Source organism: Sturnira hondurensis, unplaced genomic scaffold (assembly GCF_014824575.4).
Source record: "Sturnira hondurensis isolate 20B ecotype Veracruz unplaced genomic scaffold, ASM1482457v3 Scaffold0002039, whole genome shotgun sequence".
In the NCBI taxonomy this organism is placed as follows: domain Eukaryota; kingdom Metazoa; phylum Chordata; class Mammalia; order Chiroptera; family Phyllostomidae; genus Sturnira; species Sturnira hondurensis.
In genome coordinates, this window is record NW_028074670.1 from 1,496,296 (window position 1) to 1,520,813 (window position 24,518).

General features: G+C 39.9%; 1 protein-coding gene across 2 annotated transcripts in view; it reads left to right on the forward strand.

The window, feature by feature from the left end:
• The window catches only part of CHMP3 (charged multivesicular body protein 3), a 61,966-nt gene that overhangs the window by 36,042 nt on the left and 1,406 nt on the right, over positions 1-24,518 (forward strand). For both annotated transcript variants that reach the window (XM_037038971.1, XM_037038961.1), the window contains 2 exons: positions 14,670-14,791; positions 17,754-17,868. In XM_037038971.1, the coding sequence (XP_036894866.1) occupies positions 14,670-14,791; positions 17,754-17,868 (237 nt within the window). The remainder of the gene's footprint in view (positions 1-14,669; positions 14,792-17,753; positions 17,869-24,518) is intronic.

Consider the following 24,518-nt stretch of genomic DNA (forward strand, 5'->3'; position numbering starts at 1 on the left):
GGGGCCTGAAGAACAGTGCACTCCAAACACTGAAGGTCGAAGGTCTGGGACATTGGGTACACCAGCTCTCAGGTTGATGGCCAGTGAGGATGAGCAGGGGAGTGAAGAAGACAGATTTTATAGCTGTTAAAAGCAAGGGTTCTTAGAAACAAGTTCATGTTGAGATGTGCTATGGTGATGGTGCAGATAAAATGCAGTGGGAGTTCAGAGGAAGAGTATTTGGGGGAGTATCAGGGAGGCACCTGAGTGGAGGAACTGGGGTGCACAAAAGCTCAGATGAATATTTCAAGCTGTGTTCAGCCAGCAGCACTTGGTTCAGTTTGACATAAGTGCATTAAGGGGAGCAGTGGGAGGTGAAGCTGGAAAGGTAATTTGGAGTCAGTTTTGAGAGTTAAGCTAAGGAATTGTAACTACCTCCCATAGGCATTGGAGAGCCTTGGCACATGGTACACACAGACGGCAGATGCAGGGAAGGACTGATGCAGCAAGATGGGGGCAGTGGGACCTAGGAGATAATGGGTGGAACCTGAATAGGTGAGTCTAATGGGATGGAGTGGAAGAGAGGACAAGAGGAAGAACTGTTCTTGGATGCAGAGTAACTGGGACTTGGTGAAGGTATAAACAAGCTTGAGATGCTCCAAACCCTTGAACATGGAAAGAGGAAAGACTACAGAGCCATTAAAAGACACTGGAATGCTAGGGAGAGGAACAGACCTAAGAGAGAAAGGAGATTCTATTTGGGGCTGTCCAGATTCACCAAAATAGGATCACCTGGCTTCTCCAGCACCAAAGACACTATCCGGTTGGGGGAAACCCCAGGGAGGGTTGTTGAGAGGGTTTATAATACAGTGTTGCTTGTTGGCAAGTTAAATACAGCAGAGAAGGTAGGGTAGACCCCAGTGCAGGCAAGAGGGAGGAGTCTACATTTAGGAAGTGAGAAAAGAGAAAACCAGAAATAGTGTAATGGGAGTTACCGAGAGGTCTTGCTTTGAATGTGCCTTATCCCACCCTCCACCCCTCACCTGTTGGTGCTTTGAGAAGCCACCATTTGATGCAGTCATTCCTTTTCCTTAAGATGTTCCTCTATTAAAATGCAAGTGTCTCTGGGAGGGATAACATGCTAACAAGCCTTGTCAGCTATTAATACATTATCCTCATTAGATGCCTTCCAGGTGATAGCTTTCTGACAGTAGCTTCTTACAGAATAAAACAGATGATGAGTATGTTTTGATTGAGAGAAAGGTTAACAAAAAGGTTCAAAGTTGGGCTGGAAATAAAATTACCATATGATCCTGCAATTGCAGTTCTGGGTATATACTCAAAAGCATTGAAAGCAAGGATTCAAACAAATAATTTAGCACTCATGTTCCGTAGTAGCATTATTCACAATGGACAAAAGGTAAAGCAACCCCAGTGTCCACTGAAGGATGGATGGATGAACAAAATGGGTATGTACAGACAATGGAATGTCACTTTACCAAAAAGGAAGGAAAATCTGACACATTACAAATGGGTGAACCTTGAAGGCATTATACTAAACGAAATACACCTGTCACAAAAGGACGAACACTGTATGATTCCACTCCTGCAAGGTACCTAAACAGTCAGATCCAAGAAGACAGAAAGTATAATGGTGGCCTCAAAAGTTGGGAGGGGGGGTCAAGGGTTAAGGTTACAAGATTCCAGTTTGAGAAGTTAGAGAAAAGTTCTGGAGATGGATAGTGGTGATGGATGCACAACAGTGTGAGTGTACTTGGTGCCACTGAACTGTACACTTAAAACTGGTTAAAACATTACATTTTGTTATACATGTTTTGCCACAATCAGAAAAAAAAGTGGGCAGTCCTGGGTGCTCAACCATGATGGGGTCCTGGTGACGGAGACAGAATAGGAGCTCTAAGCCCTTGAGCCGTGGTGGCAGTGTCTAGGGGGACAAGAAAGGCATCCGGGGAGAGCCAGGCTGGGGCAGTCCTTCTCCCTGAGCACCTTGTTGTGGTTTCCTTCTTCGGCTTTGTTTCTTTATTTCATTTTGTGCTTTGATTGGAATACTTGAAAGTAAGTTTACAAAGTATGTATCTTTGAGTTAAAATAATAACATTTGTGAAATTTTAACTAATTTGTTGAATGAAAACACATTTTAATAATATTTTAGTATTTTTAACTTAAAAGTTACATAGGCATACTGTAATTTTCATTCTGGTTGCAGTAGCTCTTCCCGCTTAGGTCAGTGATTCCCAATCAGTGGCAGTTTTGCCCTTTCCGGGACATTTGGCAGGTTTGGAGACATTTTTGGTTGTCAGACCTGGGGAACGGGGAATGTAGTTACTGGCATGTAGTGGGGAGAAGCCAGGGATGCTGGTAAACATCCTAGAATATGTAAAACAGTCACCTACAATAAACAGAAATACACAAAATGAAAAATAAATGTCCATCAATTCCCCTGTCTTGGTTTGAGCCCTCTTACCCACCAACTGTTCTGCAGTTTTCTTTTCTCAGTCTCACAGTATGTGTGTGTCTATGTGTATATGTACACATAGACACACACATTTACAGTATTTATTACCCAGGTATTTATTATCCAGGTCTACAACTACAAGCCCTGAAATAAACAAATAGGAACAGACTGTTCCCTTTATTTGGCATTCAATATTTAATTGTCATCTAGCATATAAAAGATTAAAATTCAGTTTTTTAAGGCTGGTTTGGCAATAATATTCTAAAATAAATATATATCTGTATTATGTATTGTCCATAGCAGTGTTTATTTAGTGGTTTTAAATGTTTTCTTTCAAAACTTTTACAAATTCAAATTTATAGTGCGTAATTATCTTTTCTAAGTAAAATATTTTTCCTTGCACAATATACATCACTGAAATTTTTTAAAGGGTGAGAAACATCTACCTCCCTAACAAATTGATAGTTTGCAGTCGTTTCACATTCGATTTCAGCTGTTATTCATATGAATCCTTCTTTTACTCTGTTGTAAATATAATGTAAGAATGCACAATTCGCATTTGTGTCACAAGTGAGAGTGACATGAGATGGTCATTCCTCTAGAATTTTAAAGTCCTGTTCTTGTAGCAAACTGTATCATCAGAAAGCTTCATTTTCACGTCACCCGGCCACCTTAGCTTTGCTTCCCACAGAAATCCCTTTACTGAGCTATGTTTTTATAGTATTTCTTTGCTTTTTTTAATGGATAAGAAATAGCCATAATTAAGAATATTTCTGTAACTTCTGTGCAGTTACTGGTACAGTCAGTAAAGATTGTGGTGAGATACTCAGTGCTAGAAAAAAAAATATCTTTCCCAGTGAAACAGTATGATACTAGCAGGGAGTGTCCTACGGCCTCAAACATTATTAACCCCTGTGTTATAGCTGTTGAGACACTTAAAGCTAAATTTAATGCCAGTTGCAATAGCTCTTCCAGCCTAGGTCAATGCAGTTTTGCCCTTCAGAGGACGTTTGGCAGTGTTTGATGGCATTTTCAATTGTCAAGATTGAGCTAAGGAAGATGTTGTCATTGGTAGCTCATGGGTAGAAGCTGAGGATGCTGATAAACATCCTCGAATACATGAACAGCCACCTACAACAAAGAATTATCCAGCCCAAACCATCAGTACTGGCACTGTTCAGAAATGGCTCCAACTTTTGAGCTTTTGTGTAAATTGCTTCAAATTACTTTTTTCAAGTTGTAGCATATAAATTATAGGTAAAGTTGACTTTAAATTTTGAAAGTTTTCCACATATGCATGGTCAGTGATTCCCTTTTATGGTCATTGGCTTGAGTTACCCATATTACAAAATGTTTATGCACTCTTTTATCTTTCTCGTTTATATATTACATTGGGTATTTCCTTGTATATCATTTATCATTTAACTGTTTTTCTTTGTTATAAGGAAGAAGTATCTTATTCTCTCTAAAAATACTCATTTTTGAGGATCAAAGGTTTTTAATACTATTTCTCCAAGGTTTCACTTGTCGTTATTGTGAAATGTCATTGTAAGATTCCATATTTACTTAAAATTTTATTTATTGTGTTTGTAATTGTAATTTGTAATGTTTAAGATGGCTCTTAAAATCCAGTCTGGTTTGTGAATGTGTTGCTCCTCTGGCCCCTTGCTCCCAAGGAGCTGCATTATTTAGCTTTTTTCTGCTTTTTAAAAATTTAACTGTGATTCCCGGAAAAGCCTGTTATAGATAGAGAGTTTTGTGTTTTTGTTGCTTTCTTTCATCACTGCTGTCAATTCTTTTCCAAATATTTCTGTTTATCTTTGCATCAGTGAGTTATGAAGCCAAGTCTCTATTTGGCTTGTTTTCTTTTTTAATTTATTTTTTAAAGATTTTATTTATTTATTTTTAGAGAGGGGAAGGGAGGGAGAAAGAGTGTGGGGAGAAACATCAGTGTGTGGTTGCCTCTCGTGCACCCCCTACTGGGGACCTGGCCTGCAACCCAGGCATGTGCCCTAACTGGGAATCAAACTGGCAACCCTTTGGTTCACAGGCCAGCACTCAATCCACTGAGCCATATCAGCCAGGTGTATATATCTTTTTTGATAAGGTGTCTGTTTATGGCTTTTGCTCATTTTTTAATTGCACTTATTGTTGAATTTTAAGAGTTCTTTGTAAATCTTGGATAACAATTTTTTTCAGATAACTCTTTCGCAAATAACTTTCTTCCTGCTTTTGGCTTGTCTTCTTATTCTCTTGAAGAGGTAATTCTTTTGTTATAAAATGATTTTTTATTTGGCACACCTGCTTTCTCCCTGTGGCACATAGAAAATACATTTTAGTCCCGTGTTTTATTTATCTCTGTATATGGACCTTTTTTGTTTTGAGTTTCCAGTATACAACGTACATTTATTTGGGCCTTTTAAAAATTCATTTCTGAAGAGATCCAAGATGGTGAAGGCATAATAAGAGGATGCTGAATTCACCCCCTCCCACACACACACTGAAATACACATCTGTATAAAGAGCAGTTACTCCTGAGAGACTACCGAGTGCTAATTGAACAGCTTCTGAACAAGTGAGAGAAAGACAGAATAGAGGAAACCGCAGGAACTCTCCGGGATCTTCAGGAACTCTCTGGGATTGGAGATGCTGGTGAGCATCATTCTTTACATCTCTCCACCTTGATAGGTTGGGCAGGAGCCATATCTGGGTGCTTTTGTTTACCTGCAAGAGGAACACAGCATGTTGCCAACCACACTACCTACATCCCATTTCAGCTCTGAACAAAAGGAGCAAGCAGCATAAACAGTGTGTTGCCACATGCACCTGGCCTCTCCACTCCGCTACAACCACCCTGCCAATGAAACCCAGCACACATGGCCTACACAGAGGTTGTTACTACACAGGACCGCTTTCTGTACAACAAACACAAGAGAGACCATATAGAGAAGGCTGGGGAACTTCAGAAGGTCTCTGAGAACTGCTGAAATTCTCAAAGTTCAGAAGTGCCAGTGAGCGCCATTGTATGCATTCCTCTCCACCTTGATAGGGTGGGTAGGAACTCAACTCAAGTGCCCTGGCCTCCATGTAAGGCTGCTACAGCATGTTCCTGAATGTATTGCTCAAGCCCAATTTGGCACTTAATAAAGGAAGCAGGCAGGACCAGTATCATTACTACAGACTCCTGGCCTCCTTGCCTGGAGCCATTTCAGCTTGGTAGGTCAGCACCATGGACATTGTAAGTATCCGCTCAGTTCCAGCCTGTCTGCCAAAACTACCTGGTACATACAGCTTACACAGAGGTCAAATCTATGCAGTGCCATTTTTTCAAGACTTGGAGAGAGAGCAGTTTTGTCTAATTCATATAAACAAGGAAAGAAAGTCAAATAAAATGAAAGAACAGAAGAATATATATCAGAGGGGAAAAAATCCCTTAAAAATTCCTCATGAAATGGAGATAAGTTATTTGCCTGATAAAGAATTTAAGTCATAAGGATGCTCACCCATAGAAGAACTTGAGGAGAATTTTAACAAAGAGGAAGTATAATAAAGAACCAAGCAGAGATGAAGAATATGGTAACTTAAATGAAAAAATACATTAAAGGAATCAATGACAGATTAGCTAATACAGAAGAATATATCTGCAGCCTGGAAGACAGACTAGTGGAAATCAATCAATCAAAGCAGCCAAAAGGAAAACAATTTTTAAAAATGAAATAATATAAAGGACCTCTAGAACAACAATATGTGCACAAACAGTTGCATTATAGGAATCTCATAGGGAAAAGAGAAAGGAACAGAAACTTTATTTGAAGAAATATTGTCTGAAAGTTTTTCTAATCTGGGAACGGAAACAGACACCCAGGTCTAGGAAACAGAGAGTTTCAAACAAATTTACCCAAAGACACCCACACCAAGACATACTGTTATTAAAAATGGCAAAAGTTTAAAGGAAATGAACAATTTTGAAGTCAGTAAGAGGAAAGCGAGTTACATATAAAGGAAACCACATATAGATATCAGCCTGTTTCTCAGCAGCGCATTACAAGCCAAAAAAGGAGTAGAATGGACATATTTAAAGTGCTAGAAGAACACAACCTAGAATAGTTTACCCTACAAGGTTATCATTCAGAATTATAGAAAGAGGAAGTTTCCCAGAAAAGCAAAAACTAAAGAAGTTTGTTACCATTAAACCAGCTTTACAAGAAGTGTTGAAGGGTCTTCTTTAAGTAGAAAAGGGAAGGCCATATCTAAAAATAAGAAAATATGAGGGGGAAAAAGTCACAGGTAAAGCCAAATGATTAAGTACAGCTAATTAGACATTTAAAAGCTATTATGAAAATCAAAAGATAAAAGTACCAAAATCAACTGAAACTACAATAAGTACTTAGGAGATGCACCAAACAAAAAGATCTAAAATCTAACATCAAAAACAAAGTGTGAAGGAGGGAGTAAAACTATAGTCCTTTTAGAATATATTTGAACTTTATCACCTATCAGCTTAAAATAGGCTGTTTCAGATGTAGAGTGATATACATAAACCTCATGGTAACCACAAGCCAAAAACCTACAGAAGATTAACAAAGCTAAAGAGAAAGGAACAAAAAAAAAAACCACTTAAGAAAAACCAAACCACAAGGGAAGAGATGAAGAGAAGAAAGGAACAGAGGAAAACTACAAAAAATAAGCAGAAAACAGCAAAATAGCAATAAGTGCATATTTATCAATTATTAGTGAAACATAAATTAATTAACTGTAAATGGGCTAAATGCTCCAATCCAAAACAAGGTGATTGAATGGGGTTAAAAAAACATAATTCATCTATATGCTGCTTACAAGACACTCACATCAAATTTTAAGACCAGGACTTCTGGTGAAGATGGTGGTATAAGTAAACATGGTAAATACTTGCATCCTCCCATATCAAAATTACAACTGTGGAACAACTGTCATTCAGAACCATCTGAAATCTAGCTGAATAGAAGTCCTACAACTAGGGAATTAAAGACACATCAAGACTAGTAGGAGGGGCAGAGACATGGAACAGGCTCATCTTACATACCCATGTGGATGAATACAAATCGGGAGGGATATCTCAGCTGTGGAGATCCCCCTGAGTAGCGAAGGGTACCAACCCCACCCCAAACCAGGCCTTTAAGCCCAGGGTTTCAGAGTTGGGAAGAGAAGTCCCCATAAGTTTCGGTTGTAAAAAACAGTTGAGTGTTGAGGCTGAGTGAGACAGAGAGCTTCTGGAGTCTCAGGCAGTTCTTCTTAAAGGAACCTGCGCACAAGGACTTACTCTGAGTTACTCTGAGCTCCAGCAGCTCTAAAAGCACCAGGACGAATGTCAGAAACAGAAATGTATGGCATCAGTGTGAGAGATTGGCAAGCGGAAGGTCTGCTTTCTCCCAGACAAAAGTGCTGGCAGAGGCCTTTATTTCTTCAATAAGACCTCCCTCCACAGAGCTCACAGGTAGGCGTCATATCTGAGTCTCCAGCAATCTGGCTATCACTTTTAGACCCATCCTGGTAATTCCATGAGACCCCAACCCACCAAACTTACGGGCTCACCTATGCTATTTGCAGTGCCTTTTCCATGTGAATGGCCTATCTTGCCTCATGCTTCAAACTTTCCTAAAATCTCTCAAGCAGCATCTGGCTCTAACTTCACCGTACTTCTAAGTGGTCCCAGGCTTGGCATAAGTAGCACCCAGCATGGTTTGCATCTTGGTCTCTACTTGAACCTTCCAAGCCCAGACAAATAGCTGGCAGCTACAGATCACTTTGTAGCTTAAGCCAGGTGGCCTTGGGCAGAACACACACAGTAGCTGATCTTGGCCTACACCTCCCAGGAATCCCCAGAGCCAGCTACAGACCACACTGAAATATCACCCAATCATCTCCATGGCAACACAATTAAGGTGCAGGCTCAGCAGGCACTAGAGCCCCACTGAAGTGAGTCCTGCTGTATGAGGCACGCCCCCACACAGCTGATCTTCCATGATGGAGGGTGGTCACAGCCAGTCTTTGGAGAGGATTGCCCTGAGGGCAAATCACTCCCAATGTGGTGCCAACAGCAATCAAGGCACAGCTACAACAGGATGCAGTACACAGCCCATACGGGGGATGGGAGGCGTGCAACTCGAGTGACTAGATTAGCTGATCATGGTAGCTGTGCAACTGGACCCTACAGTGTGACACCTACTACATTAGGCCACTCCACCAAGCCCAGGAAACATAACAGCTTGACCTAATACATAGAAACATGAAGAGTCAAAGAAACTCATCCCAAATGAAAAAAAAAAAAAAAACAGAACAAAACTCCCAGAAAAGAACTAAACAAAATGGAGACAAGCAATCTACTATCATACTGGTTATAAGGATGCTCAGTGAACTTAGAAGAATAGAAGATCTTAGTGAGAGCTTCAACAAGATAAAAAGGGCATGGATATGATAAAAGAGAACCAGTCAGAAATGAAAGATACATTAACTGAAATGAAGAATAATTTACAGAGAATCAACAATAGAATAGATGAAGCCAAGAATCAAATCAGCAATTTGGAAAATAAGTAAGCAAAAAAAAAAAAAGCTCTTAGAAATTATAACAGCAAAGGAAAAATTTAAAAAATGAAGATAGCATAAGGAGCCTCTGGGACAACTTTAAGCATACCAACATTTGTGTTATGGAGGTGCCAGAAGAAGAGAGGCAGCAAGAAATTGAAAACCTATTTGAAAAAAAATAATGACAAAACTTTCCTGACCTGGTTAAGGAAATAGACATACAAGTTCAGGAAGTGGAGAGATTTCCAAGCAAGATGAACCCAAAGAGGCCTACACCAAGACATGTCATAATTAAAATGCCAAAGGTTAAATGTAAAGCGAGAACCTTAAAAGCATCAAGAGAAAAACAATTAGTTACCTACAAGGGAGCTCCCATTAAGACTGTCAGCTGATTTCTCAAAAGAAACTTTGCAGACTAGAAGTGATTGGCAAGAAATATTCAAAGTAATGAAAAGCAGGGACCTACAACCAAGATTACCCTACCCAGCAAATCTATCATTTAGAACCAAAGGACACAAAAAGAGCTTCCCAGACCAGAAAAAGCTAAAGGAGTTCATCACCACCAAACCAGTTTTATATGAAATGTTAAAGGGTCTTTTTTAAGTAGAAGGAAAAAAAGATAAAAAATATGAACAATAAAATGCCAACAAATATAAATCAACAAATGAATTTTTAAAAAACCCCAAGTAAATGAAGGAGCAGAACAGACACAGACTCATAGATACAGAGAACATTTTGATGGTTGCCAGATCAGAGGGGGATTGAGGGGTGAGGAAAAAGGTGAAGGAATTAAGAAGTACAAATTTGTTGTTACAGATTAGTCATAGGGATATAAAGTACAGTGTAAGGAATATAGTCAGTAATATTCTAAATACTATGTATGGTGTCAGATGGCACTAAATTGATCAGGATGATCACTTAGTAAGTTATATGTCTAATCACTAAGGTGTATCCCTGAAACTAATAAAATATTGTATGTCAACTATAATTGAAAAATAGAAGTGACTTAAATTTTAAAGAATTGCAAGACCAATAAAATGACTGCAAGCAAGGGAATAGAAAAAGATGCATGCAAGTAATAACACAAAGAAAGCTGGGGTAGCAATACTAGTATCAGACAAAATAGAATTTAAAATAAAGAATGTTTAAAAGTACAAGAGGACATTACATAATTATAAAGGGTCAGTCCAAGAGGAGGATATAAATTGTAAATACACCTCTAACATAGGAGGACCTAAGTGTATAAAACATATATTAATAGACATAAAAGGAGAAAATAATAATAAAATAATACCAAGGGATTTTAATACCCAACTTACATCAATGAATAGGAAAAATAATAAAGAAATAATGGCCTTAAATGTTACATTGGACACAGTTGGTTTAATGGACATTAATAGAACATGTTATTCAAAACCTGCATAATATGGCCTGGCTGGTATAGCTCAGTGGATTGAACGTGGGCCTGCAAACCAAAGGGTCACCAGTTCAATTCCCATTTAGGGCACTTGCCTAGGTTGTGGGCCAGATCCCCAGTGCAGGGCACGTGAGAAGCAACCACACATTGATGTTCCTTTCCTTCTCTCTCTCTTTCTCCCTCCTTTTTCCCTTTCTAAAAATAAATAAGTAAAGTATTTGAAAAAATAAAAAACCCTGGATAATACATATTTTTTCATGTGCACGTGAAATATTACCCATGATAGATAATATATCAGGTCAGCAAAAATATCCTTAATAAATTCAAGAAGATTAAAATTATATGAAGCATATTTTCAGACTACAATGGCATGAAACTAAAAATCTAGTACAGGAAGGAAACTGGGAAAAGACAAACACACAGAGACTAAACAACCATTGCTACTAAACAACCATTTAAAGAGAATATCAAACAGAAAATCAAAAACTACCTTGAGACAAATGAAAGTAGAAACACAGCTTTTCACATTTTATGGCATACTGTAAAAGCAGATCTAAGAGGGAACTTCATAGCTGTGCAGGCCTATAGCAAGAAACAGGAAAATTCCCAAATAAATAATCTAATGTTATTCCTAAGGGAACTAGAAAAATAAGAACAGACAACCCCAAAGTAAGTAGGCAGAAGAAAATAATTAAGATCAGAGTAGAAGTAAAAGAAAAAAATGAAAAACAGTAGATCGGTGGAGCTAACAGACTGTTCTTTGAAAAGATAAGCAAAATTGACAAATATGAGGTGTATTCATCAAGAAAAAAGAGCTCAAATCAATAAAATCACAAATGAAAGAAAAGTTCCAACCAACATCACAGATATGCAAAGAATCATTAAAGAATACTACAGTTAGCCCTGGCTGGTGTGACTCAGTGGATCAAGTGCCAGTTTGCAGACTGAAAGGTTGCCGGTTCCATTCCCAGTCAGGGCCAGTCATGCCTGGGTTGGGAGAGTGAGAGAGGCAACTGATTGCTGTTTCTCTCCCTCTCTCTCTCCTTCCTTTCCCCTCTCTAAAAATAAGTAAATAAAATCTTCAAAAAACCTATTAAAAAAAGAATACTACAAACAATTAAATGCCAACAAATTCAACAGTCTAGAAGAAATTGATAAATTTCTAGAAGCTTATAACCTTTCTTGACTGATTCTGAAAGAAATAAGGTATCTAAATATCATGATTACTAGTAATAAAATTAAAGTAGTAATTGTAAAACTCCCAACACATAAAAAGACCAGACTGTCTCACAGGTGAGTTCTACCACACATTTAAAGAAGAATTAATACCTCTCCTTCAAAAAAATTGAAGAAGGAATGCTTCCAAACTTTTCTATGATGCAAGCATTACCCTGATACCAAAGTCAGACAAGGGCATTTCAAAAAAAGAAAATTACAGGCCAATATGCTTCATGAACACAGATGCAAAATAACAAAATATTAGCAAACTGGGTTCACCAATACATTAAAAGAGTTTTATGCCAAAATCAAGTAAAATTTATCCTAGAGATGCAAGGAATGTTGAACATCCATAAGTCAGTTAATGTGATACATTAAATCAACAAAATTAAAGATAAAAATTACATGATCATTTGTATAGATAAAGAAAAGCACTTAATAAAATTTAATGTTTTTAGTGGTAAAAACTCAATAAAGTGTATATAGAAGGAACATACTAAAGCATAGTTAAGGCTGTATGTGGTAAACCCACAGTTAATATCATATTCAGTGGTGAAAACCTGAAACCTTTTTCTCTAGATCAGGAAAAAGACAGGGGTGACCACTACCACCTCTTCTATTCAGCACAGTACTGGAAGTCCAAGGCACAGCAGTCAGACAAAAAAGAAAAAGAAAGAAAGAAAAGGCATCCAGATTGGAATGGAAGAAGTAAAACTCTATTTGCAGGTTACCTGATACTGTATATAGAAAACCCTGAAGACTCCACCAAAAATCTATTAGAGGCCTGGCCTGGTAGCTCAGTTGATTGGAGCATTGTTCCAATACACCAAGGTTGCAGGTTCGATCCTTGATCAGGGCACCTGCAAGAAGCAACCAGGAAATGCACAACTAGGTGGAACAACAAATTGATCTCTGTCTGTCTGTCTTTCTCTCTCTCTCTCTCTCTCTCTACCCTTCTTTCTCTCCCCACTTCCCTTCCCTCTACCTCTAAAAATCAGTAAATAAAATTTGTTTAAACTATTAGAACTAATAAATGAATTCAGTAAAGTTGCAGAATACAAAATCAATATGCAGCACTCTATTGCATTTTCATATACCAATAACAAACAATCAGAAGGAGAAGTTAAGAAAATAATCTCACAATTGCATTAAAGTATACCTAGGAATAAATTTAACCAAAGAGGTAAAAGGCCTGTACTCTGAAAATTGTTAGACATTAAAGAAAGAAATTGAAGAGGGTACAAATAAATGGAAAGATATACCATGCTCATGGATTGGAAGGATTAATATTGGTGAAATTTCCTTACTAACTGAAGCATCATACAGATTCAGTGCAATCTCTATAAAAATATCAGTGCCATTCTTCTCAGAATTACAACTAATCCTAAAATTTATATGGACCTGCAAAGTACCTCAAACAGCTGAGAAAAATTTGAAAAAGAACAAAGTAGGAGATACTACATTCCCTGATTTCAAACTGTACTTAAGAAGCTACAATAATCAAAACAATATGGTACTGGCATAAAAAAAGATACATAGATGAGTGCAATGGAATAGAGAGCTCAGAAATAAATCTGGGCTTACAGTCAGCCAATCTACGACAAAGGAGGCAAGGATATACAATGGGGTAAAGACAGTCTGTTCTAGTAGTGGTGTTGGACAGATACATGCAAAATATGAAATTAGACCATTTTCTTAAACCATACTAAGATTAAACTCAAAATGGGTTAAAGACTTAAATGTGAGACCTAACACTCCTAGAAGAGAATGTGGGCAGTTAAAATCTCTGACATCAGTCTTAGCAATATCTTTTACGTCTCTTCGGGCAAGATCAAGAAAAGAAAAAATAAACAAATGGGACTACATCAAACTAAAAAGTTTTTGCACAGGAAAGGAAACCATCAACAAAATGAAAAGACAGCCAGCCAAATGGGGAAAGATACTCATAAATGATTCATCCAGTAAGGGTTTGATATCCAATATAGGGAACTCATACAACTTAACACCAAGAAAACAGTCCAATTAAAAAATGGGCAAACAACCTGAGGAAGCAAAGAGCACATACAGATGGCCAACAGATGTGTAAAGATGCTCCAGATAACTAATCATCAGGAAAACTTAAATTAAGGAGCTATCACCTCACACCTGTCAGGATGGCTATCAAAAAATCAACGAATAACAAGCACTGATAAGGAGGTGGAGAAAAAGCAAACCCTTAGGTAAATTTGTGCATCCACTATGATAAACAGTGTGGAGATGCCTCAAAAACTTAAAAATAGAGCTGCCATACAACCCAGCAATTCCACTTGTGGGTATTTATTCAAAGAAAACAAAACCACTAATTTGAAAAGACACCCCTATGTTCATTGCAGTATTATTTATAATAGCCATGATATGGAAGCAGCCTAGGTATCTATCAATAAAGGAATGTATAGAACATAATTGTCATACTTTATATATACATATGTATGCATATGATCTCAGAATATAGGTAGTTTTCTCTAGCAAGGAGTTGTAGCCATGTTACAGGGACACATGCACTCACTGTGTCTTACACGGACCTCTCTCCTTTTCCCAAGGACCAGCAATAGGTTCATCACAGTGCAGCTGTGGTCTGTAGGCTGGTTTGTAAAGAGCACTACTTGGGTAGCCTAAAGCCTGTTTTCCAGTTTGGCCTTGGCAAGGTCCTTCCCACATGGGACTTTAACCTGGGTGTCATGGTCATTCAGAGCTGGCTTCCTTCCCTAGAGGTCAGCTGCAGGCCTTTAGGCCACTGTCCACATTGGCCACTTGTACAGGCTCAGAAAATTTGCACCAGTGTTAGCAAAGCAGCACACAGTTTAGAAGTGTCCGTTTCTCAGTCAACTACTGCAGTAACATATTCCACAGGCACATAAATAGCTTTAGGAGTCCACATACTGCTTTTCCCTTTTATCAGAATGGCTCATAATTCCACTCTCTTTTCCATCCTGCATCACCTTCGCTTGAGCAGTCCTGACTGTTACCTCTCTCTTTCAGCTGTTTTGCGCGTGGCTGGTTCCCTGCAGAAGAGCACAGAAGTGATGAAGGCCATGCAGAGTCTAGTGAAGATCCCGGAAATCCAGGCCACAATGCGGGAGCTGTCCAAAGAGATGATGAAGGTGCCCTGGGACTAACCCTGAATCCCATTCTGAAACACCAAGCATCACTCTCAGCAAGTGGCAGGGTCTAGGGCCTGGGTTAGGCAGGCATGGACAGACTATTGTTGCCAGACACTGAGTGAGGACAGAGGAGCAGCTGTCAACATTGGTTGAAACCACTGGAGCTGAGCAGCATGACAGAGGCTGGGTCAGATTGGCTGGGTCAGATTGCCAGAGTGCCTGCCCCTTAGAAGTAAAAATACCCAGAGCTTTGGAGGAGGTTGGGGGATCTAGGGAGCAAGGGTTTGGGATTCAGGGAGCTGGGGTTTACAGGCTCTGACATGAGTAAGGAGAAAGGAAAAAACGCCATTTCTCTGTCTGCTCCAGGGGAATGTTAGTGAAGGTGGCATGGGAGGTCCTTCTACCTCCCTCGCCAGCAAACTTTTGGCAAATTTTTTCTGTAAAGGGCTAGATTTTAAATGTAATTTCTACTTTGTGGGCCATATATCTTTGTATAACTACTCAACACTGTTTCGTAGTGTAAAAGTAGCCATAGATAATATGTAAACAAGTAAGAGTGACTTGTGTTCCAATAAACCTTTATTTGCGAAAGCAGACAGTGGACTAATTTGATCATGTGGGCTGTAGTTTTCCGATGCCTGTTTTAGACTAGAAAAGGAGAGACCGAGAACCAAATAGAAAGCAATAAATAACCTGCCATCCCCAGTATTGGGGCCTGGCAAGGACTGTACTGATGGGCAGGGCTCAGGATGGTATTGTTGCTGGGCCCCCTGCCAAACAGTGGTGCATCACAAGTTCTGTCCTATCAAGTCCATCTGGCGACCCTGTGAGGTACGTATTTTTATCCCCATTCTGCATAGGAGGACATTGAGTCCTGAAGTTGCCAAGTAACTTACAGGTACCATTGGTAGTAACAGATCGGGGGTGGAGCACAGATGTCCGACCTTATTGCTGAGCTGCCTCAGAGTAAATGGTGATAGGAGCTGCCTCCTGCAGCTGCTCATTCATGCTTCAAATGTATGTCCTGTGAGTCAAGATTGTATACCTCAAATTCTTGTATGTAATTTGTAAAGAGAGAAATTGTCTTCCTTCCTCCTAGGGAATTTCATTCATGAGCTTAAACTATATGTGGATCTCTAGGGCATAGGAGAGAAGAACTAGAGAAGAAAATTGATGGAAAAGAAAAGAAACATAAAAAGCCAAGTTCTTTGGGATGAGAACTCCTTGGGTAGTAGCAGTAGGAGGGAACCAGGCAGGAGTGCATGTCCTTTAAAAGGGTTTTGTGGATGTCTCAACCCCCCAGTTGGAATGAATTCAGTCCTGCTCGTTCTAGCTCAGGTAGCCATTGGGATCTGAGGGGAACCCCTTGTTTAGAATCTGGGACCTTTTCCACAACAGTTTCTGAATACTGAAAGTAATAGACTGAAGGAAGGCTTTCATGTTGTGAATAATGAGTATTTATGGAATTCATCCAGCGCTGCATCCCCAGGTGCAAATGGAAGCCTCCAGTGCAGGTTCAGTTCTCAAGGGCAGGGATATGGTGGTCATTTCGTTTGGCCTGTTGGATGGCACAGCGCAGGCCTGTGACAAGTGGTTGCTGATTCAGTTAGTGAATGGCAGCTTCTCACGCCAGGGTGTGGACAGCTATTACAGTCAGGTTTCCAGTAGGCTCCTTTAGACAGTAGATAACCTCTTTTACATGGCCTCCAGCACTAGGTGACTTCCAGAGGGCTCCACCCATGTGGCCTGGAATGTGAATTAGTTTGTTCACAATGGGTCTGAGAATGGGCAGAATGTGGTACTAGCCAGATTTATGTCATGAAGTACTTGAGTAATCTGGGAACAGAATGGCAGGGCAGGAGAAAGCTTGTTTTAGATTTGACCCCATCACATGCTCAGTTAGAGCTGTGCCCTGTCTGAGTGCAGGGGAGCCAGAGCGGGAGCTGCCACACGTAACCTGCTGCTTGTTGAAACATTGGGATGTCGGGGTACAAAGCAAGGGGCTCAGTTCTTGTAGGTTGCAAAACAGTCAGCATTTTTCTCTTCTAGCAGCTTCTAAGAAGCCTGAACTTGGGCTTGCCTTCTACCCTATGCCACAGCTGCTCAGCCCTTTTCTGCCTCTTCTGCCCAGGGATGCCGTTCACCCCCCTTTTTGACATTGTAGGGTGTTGTTTCAACCTTTTGCTTTAAAAACAAATACAGTCTCTGGGAGCTGAGGACAGTGCTAAGCAAGGAAGATTGCAGGGAGTGCTCGTGTTGGCCAGTGTTAAGGAGCAGCTTTCTTATGTTTTCTAGTAGTGTAGTGGTGCCACACTACTCTGAGGACAAAGAGCTGACTGGCTGGCATCAGACTGCCAGACATAGGGCTTCCAGTAGAGAGTCTGGGCATCACCTCATTGGGTCAGAAATGCTGCTGTAACAGTTCTCTGAGGAGAGGATGGTCATGCTTTGGTGAACTGACTCATCCTTGCCAGACCCACCAGATTAACCGTGTGCTGCTTAGCTGTAACCTGGACATGCTGAAGTGCTCTTCAGGCCTTTGGGGGGGTCCCAGGAAGACCCATCCTGCTCTTGGTATTTATCATCCTGTATTTACAGATTATATTTACAGTGGTAGGGCAAATGCCAGGACAGATCAGGGCATACACTCGCCTGTCAGCAAGTTGTTCCCCACGTGCTGCCATTATACTTTGTGAAGTTACTTTGTGAAGCTTTGCTGATAGCCATTAGAGGCCCACCTCCAAGCTTGGTGCTAAACTTAGAGAGCAATTTCCCACTGGCCTTGTGCCTTTCTGCAGAGAAGGCAGCAACTGGTATTTCCTGGGGCCAGCATTCTTGTGTGTTAGCCCTCAAAGGGTGGACTGGACTTGGAGACATTAGAGTTCACTTGGCGCTGGCCTTAAAGTGTATCTTTTGGGGACAGGTTAACAGCTGGAAGTAACATGGTTTATTCTGTGTTCAGGCTGGGATCATAGAAGAGATGTTAGAGGACACTTTTGAAAGCATGGATGATCAGGAAGAAATGGAAGAAGCAGCAGAAATGGAAATCGACAAAATTCTGTTTGAAATTACAGCAGGTATGACCCTGACTTTCATCCCCTTTCTCGCCTCCTTTTATGGCCATTCTTCCTGTATTCTCTGAGTTAGCTAGTAGCTTTTTCTTTAGGCTACAACTCCCTTCTACATTTTAAATTTTAGATTATTCCAGTTATTTCTTGAAAGATAAGCACAGTATCTGTAACCATCTTTTTAAAAACAGATCAAGAATTTAGTTCCTAGAGTTTCCAAAGTGGAAGGAAGGTGAAACATTGCTGTCACAGACTACATTTGGAAGCTAAATTGGTAGAGAATTTCTGAAAAGTAGTTTGGCGGTAGCTCTCAAAAGCCCTTGACCCGAAGATTGATTGACTTCTGGGAGTTTAGTGAGTAAGGATAGCTAAATGATTTAACTCAAGGATGTCTGTAGTAGTCTTACTTATGAATATTGAGAAGTTTGAAACAAGCTAAATGCCTAATAACAGAATATTTGTTGAGTCAATTATGTTATATATGTTTAATGGAATACTGTGTTGTATTATAGTTGTGATCGATAATATAGGAATCTACTGACATGGAAACGTGGTCACAATATATTATGAGGGGAAAAAAAGCTTGTTATGAAAATACATACTTTTATGTAAAAACCACATCTATGGAAAAATAGTAGTTACCTCTGAGTGATGGTTAATGAAATTTATTTGGTTACTTTTCCTGTTTCTTTTCTTTAATTTATTTTTCAATTACAGTTGACATAGAATATATTAGTTTCAGATGTACAACATAGTGCTTAAGACAGTTATATGCCTTATGAAATGATTATCCTGATAAGTCTAGTATCCATCTGCCACCAAATACATATATTATATGTGCTATACTTTATATCCTTGTGACTATTTTTGTAACTGTGGTAATTTGTACTTTTTCTTTTTTCACCCATCAGCCCAATCCTCTCATCTGTAACTATGAGTTTGTTTCTGTTTTGTTTGTTCATGTACTTTTTTTTATTCCATGTGTAAGTGAAATCATATGGTATTTGTCTTTGTCTGATTTATTTCACTTAGCATAATACCGTCCAGGTCCATCCATGTTGTTACAAATGGCTAGAGTTTATTTTTTTGTGTGATCAAGTAATACTCTGTTGTATATATGTACCACATCTTTATCTAATCATCTATTGCTGGACACTTAGGTTCCTTTTATATCGTAGCTATTGTATGTAAAATGTCCTTCTTTGTCTTTTGTGATAGCCTGTGTTTTAAAGTCTTACTTTGTCTGATGGAAGTATTCCTATCCCAGTTTTTTCATTTCCATTTTCATGAAATATCTTTTTCCGTCCCTTTATTGTCAGTCTGTGTGTCTTTCCATCTGAAATGGGTCTCTTGTGGGCAGTATATGCATGGGTCTTGTCTTTTTATCCATTCTGCTGCGTTGTGTCTTTTGACCAAAGTATTTTGTTTATTTACCTCTAAGTAATTATTGATGGTCTGTAGGTATTGTCATTTTACTGTTTTCTTATTGTCATGTAGTTCTCCTCTTTCCTTTCTTATTCCCTTGCTCTCTTCTCTTATGTTTCGATGACTTTCTGTAGGGTTATATTTGGATTCCTCTCTCTTTATTTCTTGTATATCTCTTACTGATCTTTGGTTTGTGGTTACCATGCACTTCATAAACACCAAGCTGTCAATATAGCAATCTGTTTTAAGTTGATGGTCACATAAGTTTGAACACATTCTAAAATAACTTGTTTTACTCACCCCTGCCACACTTATGTTTTTGTCATTATTTTTTACTTTTCCTGTGTGTGTGTATAAGCCTTAGTTTATGTTTATAATTATACATGATAGTTCTACTTTTGTCTAATATCTGTACTAGTTTTTTAATTGGTTTCTTTAATGATCACCTTTGTCAATGAGGTTTTTTTCTTTCACGTATTTTCTTATTCATATGTTTTATCTTTTCTACTTAAAGAAGTCTCTTTAACAACTCTCGTAATATTGGCTTAGTGATGTTTTAACTCCTTTACCATTTTCTTGTCTATGAAACTGTCCTCCTTTAATTCTAAATGATAACCTTGCTGGGTGGAGTAATCCTTTTTGTAGGTTCGTGCCTTTCATCACCTTGAATATTTCGTGCCACTGTCTTCTGGACTGCAATGATTCTGTTGAAAAATTATCTGATAGTCTTATGGGAGCTCCTTTGTACATAACTAACTGCTTTTCTCTTGCTAGTTTTAGATTGTCCATCTTTAACTTTTTGCATATTGATCATGATATGTCTTGGTGTGGACTCTTTGTGTTCATCTCATTTGGGACTCTGTACTTTCTGGGCTTATATGTCTATGTCCTTTGCCAGGTTAGGGAAGTTTTCCATTATTAATTGTTCAAATAGGTTTTCATTTTCTTTCTTTCTTCTCTTTTCGTTTGGTATCCCTATAATGTGCATGTTGGTATGTAGAATGTTGTGTTAGAAATCCCTTAAATTACCCTCATTTTTTTAATTGCTTTTTTTTTCCCTTTTGCTAATTGGGTGATTTCCACTGCCTTGTCTTCCAGATTGCTGATTTGATCCTCTGCTTCATCTGGTTGATGTAGATTCCCACTAGTATAGTTTTCATTTTAGTTATTATATTTTTCAGTTCTGATTTGTTCTTTTCTATATTTTCTATCAATATCCTTTATTATGTCTTCTAGCTCTTTGTTGAAGTTCTTAATGAGTTCATCTATTTTTCTTCCAAGTTCATTGAGCATTTTTAAAATATATTTTACTGATTTTGCTGTTTCAGTTGTCCCAGTTTTTCACCCTTTGCCCCCCTCTGCCAGGTACCCCCCCCCACACCCGCAGCAATCCCCTCCTCTTAGTTCATGTCCATGGGTCATGCATATAAATTCTTTGGCTTCTCCCTTTTCTATACTATTCTTCACATCCCCCTGTCTATTTTGTATCTACCAATTATGCTTAATCCTTACACCTTTTCCTCAATTCTCCTCCTTCCCCCACCTCACTGATAACCCTCCAAATGATCTCCATATCTATGATTCTGTTCCTGTCCCAATTGTTTGCTTACTTTGTTTTTCTAGATTCAGTTGTTGATAGTTGTGAATATGTTGCCATTTTAATGTTTATAGTATTGATCTTCTTTTTCTTAAGTAAGTCCCTTTAACATTTCATGTAATAATGGCTTGGTGATAATGAACTCCTTTAGCTTTACCTTGTCTGGGAAGCACTTTATCTGCCCTTCCATTCTAAATTATAGCTTTGCTAGACAGAGTAATTGGTTATAGGTCCTTGCTTTTCATCACTTTGAATACTTCTGGCCGGTTCCTTCATGCCTACACAGTTTCTTTTGAGAAATCAGCTGACAGTCTGATGGGAATTCCTTTGTAGGTAACTCTCTGCCTTTTTCTTGTTGCTTTTAAGATTCTCTCTTTCTCTTTAACTATTGGCATTTTAATTGTGATGTCTTGGTGTGGTCCTCTTTGGGTCCACCTTGTTTGGAGCTCTCTGCTTCCTGGACTTGTATGTCTATTTCCTTGGTTGACCAATTAGGAAGGTTTTCTTTCATTATTTTTTCAAATAAGTTTTTAACTTCTTGCTCTTCCTCTTCTTCTGGCACCCCTATGTTTGGTGTTGGTACATTTGGAGATGTCCCAGAGGATCCTTATACTATCCTCATCTTTTTTAATTCTTTTTTCTTCTCACTGATCTGGTTGAGTACTTATTCTTCCTCATGTTCCAAACTGTTGATTTGAATCCCAGCTTCCTCCCTTCCACTGATGATTTTCTATAGATTTTTCTTTATTTCACTTAGTGCAACTTTCATTTCTTCCTTTCTGTTGTCGCTGTACTCAGTGAGTTCTTTGAGCATCCTGATCACCAGTGTTTTAAACTCTGTATCTGATAAGTTTGTTATCTCTGTTTCATTTAGTTCTTTTCCTGGGGTTTTGTTCTGTGCTTTCATTTGGGCCATATTTCTTTGTCTCCTCACTTTGGCAGCCTCCCTGTGTTTGTTTCTGAGTATTAGGTAGAGCTCCTTTGACTCCCTGTCTTAGTAGCATGGCCTATTGTAGAAAAGGCACCTGTAAATTATGAGGGGTGGAGCCTTAGGTAATCACCAGGGCAGGGCAGCCTGCTTCAGTAATTTGTGTCTGTGTCAGGGGAGAGTTCAGAGAGCGGACAGTGCCGTTGCCTGGCTCCTGGAGGTTTGCGCAGCACTCACCCCATTTCCAGTCTCTTCACCCACTTCTCGTATGCTACTGGCACCCTTCCAACTGTTGCCCTGGTGGTGAATCTCAGTGAGGGTGGGTTTGCATGTGTTCGAAGACCATGCAGGCCCTTTAACCTGAGTCTCCTGAAAATCTGGCAATTCCTTCTGCCTCCCCAAACCCCACTGGTTTTTTCAGCCATAAGTTATGTGGATATATCTTCCTGGTGCTAGAACCCTAGGCTGTGTGGTCTGGCCTGGGGCTGGGATTACTTACTCCCAAGGTATGCCTCCCAATTTTTATCTGCCACACGTGAAAGGGGGATTATCTGTTCCTCTGCCTCCACTGCCACTTCTCTGTGCCACACTGCATCTCCACACCTCCACCGGTCTCTGCAACTCTGCCCCTCCTACCCGCCAGGATGAATGTGGCTTCTTTAAATCCTTGGTGTTCAGACTTCCATACAGGTCGACATTCTGATGTTACTTGTTTTGAGATCTAGTTGTAATTCTTTCTGTGGTTGTGCAAGGAGGCAAAGCCTGTTTACCTACGCCTCTATCTTGACCAAAAGTCCTCATTGAGCATTTTTACACCCAATGTTTTATACTCTATATGTTATAGTTTACTTGTCTGCATTTCTTTTAGTTCTTTTTCAGGAGTTTAGTCCTGGTCTTTTTGGGGGGACACATGTTCTGGCTCATTCTGGTTGATTTCTTGTGTTTATTTCTATGTATTGTATAGATCTGCTGCGTCTCCCAATCTTGATGGAATGAAGTTATATAGAAGGTGTTCTGTGGGGCTCGGGCACAGTCTTCTTGGTCATCTGAGCCAGGTGCTCCAGACGTGTTCCCTGTGCGGGTTATGTGTGCCCTCCTGTTGTAGTTAGGCCCCAAATACTGCTCACGAGACCATGCTCTGGGTTGAACTTCAGGCTGACTGGCTGTAAGTGCTGGTCATCAGTAGAATAGACAAGGGTTTGTAAAGGCTAATCCCACAGAGCTGGTATCACTTGTTGCCAGTCAAGTCCAACCTTGGGGTGTGCTGGTTGTAGAGCTGGTTGGTAGGTCTGCTCTGATCTGAAGCTGGCCACTAGATTTGTTGGGTCTGGAGCCTCTTGGGAATGGCTCTGGTATAGGCCAACATTAGGGACCCTGGTGCAGGCCAAGGTCAGACACTGCTTATGCTGGGCTTGGGACCACTTGGTACAAAGTGATCTGCATCTCGTTGTTGTTCATGCTGGTCTTGGAGGTATTTGGAAGAGGCTACACTGCAAAGCATGGCTGGCTGCCACTTGTGACCTTTTGCTGCACAGCATGATGTGAGCTCAGGTGAGCCGCCACTTATATCAGGCTTGGGGCCACGTGATGTGAGTTACAGGATATACTGAGGCTAGTCACCATTTGTGCTAGTCTTGGAATTGCTTGGTTGGAGCTACAGTGCATGCTGCAGCCAGCTCTCTGTCATGTGTGTGGGATTTGTGGACCTTTGAGAAAGTCTGCAGTGCAAGTCTAGGGCACTCACTGCTCATGTGAGGTGTGCAGGTTTGGGGGGGAAATCCGTAGCTTGAGCCAAGGCAAGTTTCTTGTGTAGAAGAGCTGCTGGAAGAGGCGCAGGCCAGACAAGAGACTTGGGTGGGGTTTCAGAGTCACTAAGGCAAGTCAGCTAATTTAGAGGAGAGTGCAGATTTGATACCTTCTAGCACTTCTGTCCCATGAAAAGAGTTGCCACCTCGGCAGCCCCTCACCCTAAAATGAGTCAATTTAGTTCCTCCCTGTATGTCCTTCGTGCTTTTCAAGCTACTGCCCCTGTACTAGGCCATAGAGCAAGTGAGTTTGTGAATGAGTGAGTCTGTGTGTGGGCCCTTTACAATCAGCACCTAGGCCTCTAGCAGCCCTTTGTCTTTCTCAGAAGCAATCCCTGCTGATTTTCACAGCCAGAGATTATGGGGACTCCTCTTCCCAGCACTGGAGCCCAAGGCTGGAAAGCCTAGTCTGGGGCTAAGACTCCTTGCGCCTCAGGAGGGACCTCTGCAGCTGGGATATTGCCACACCGTGGTTGTGAGATCTGCCCATTTCCCATCTCCACCCCTCCTACCCCCTTTATATCCCTAGTTACAGGAACTCTAGCCAGCCAGTCTTCGGGTGGTTCTCGGTGATGCTGTTCTGTGATTCTATTGCAGTTTTGGTCGTGGGAGGAGGGGGAGGACAGCATTTATCTCCTCTGCTGTCTCAAAAGTCAAGTTTTAAGTCTTTATTTTTACCTCTGGGTTTTCTGAGTTTTGTGTTTATTAAAAAATATAATTGGTAAGGTTTAATTTTTATTTATTTGTTTTAATTTGTTGGGGGTAAAAAAGACTAGTTATGCCATTCTCCAGAAAAACATTTTATGAAGACTTAGAAACAATTTAGTTAGATTTGAAATCTTCATGAATCTTGAAAATTTAATATTCAATGTTGTTTAGGAATAGTAGATCAAGAGCTTCAGAA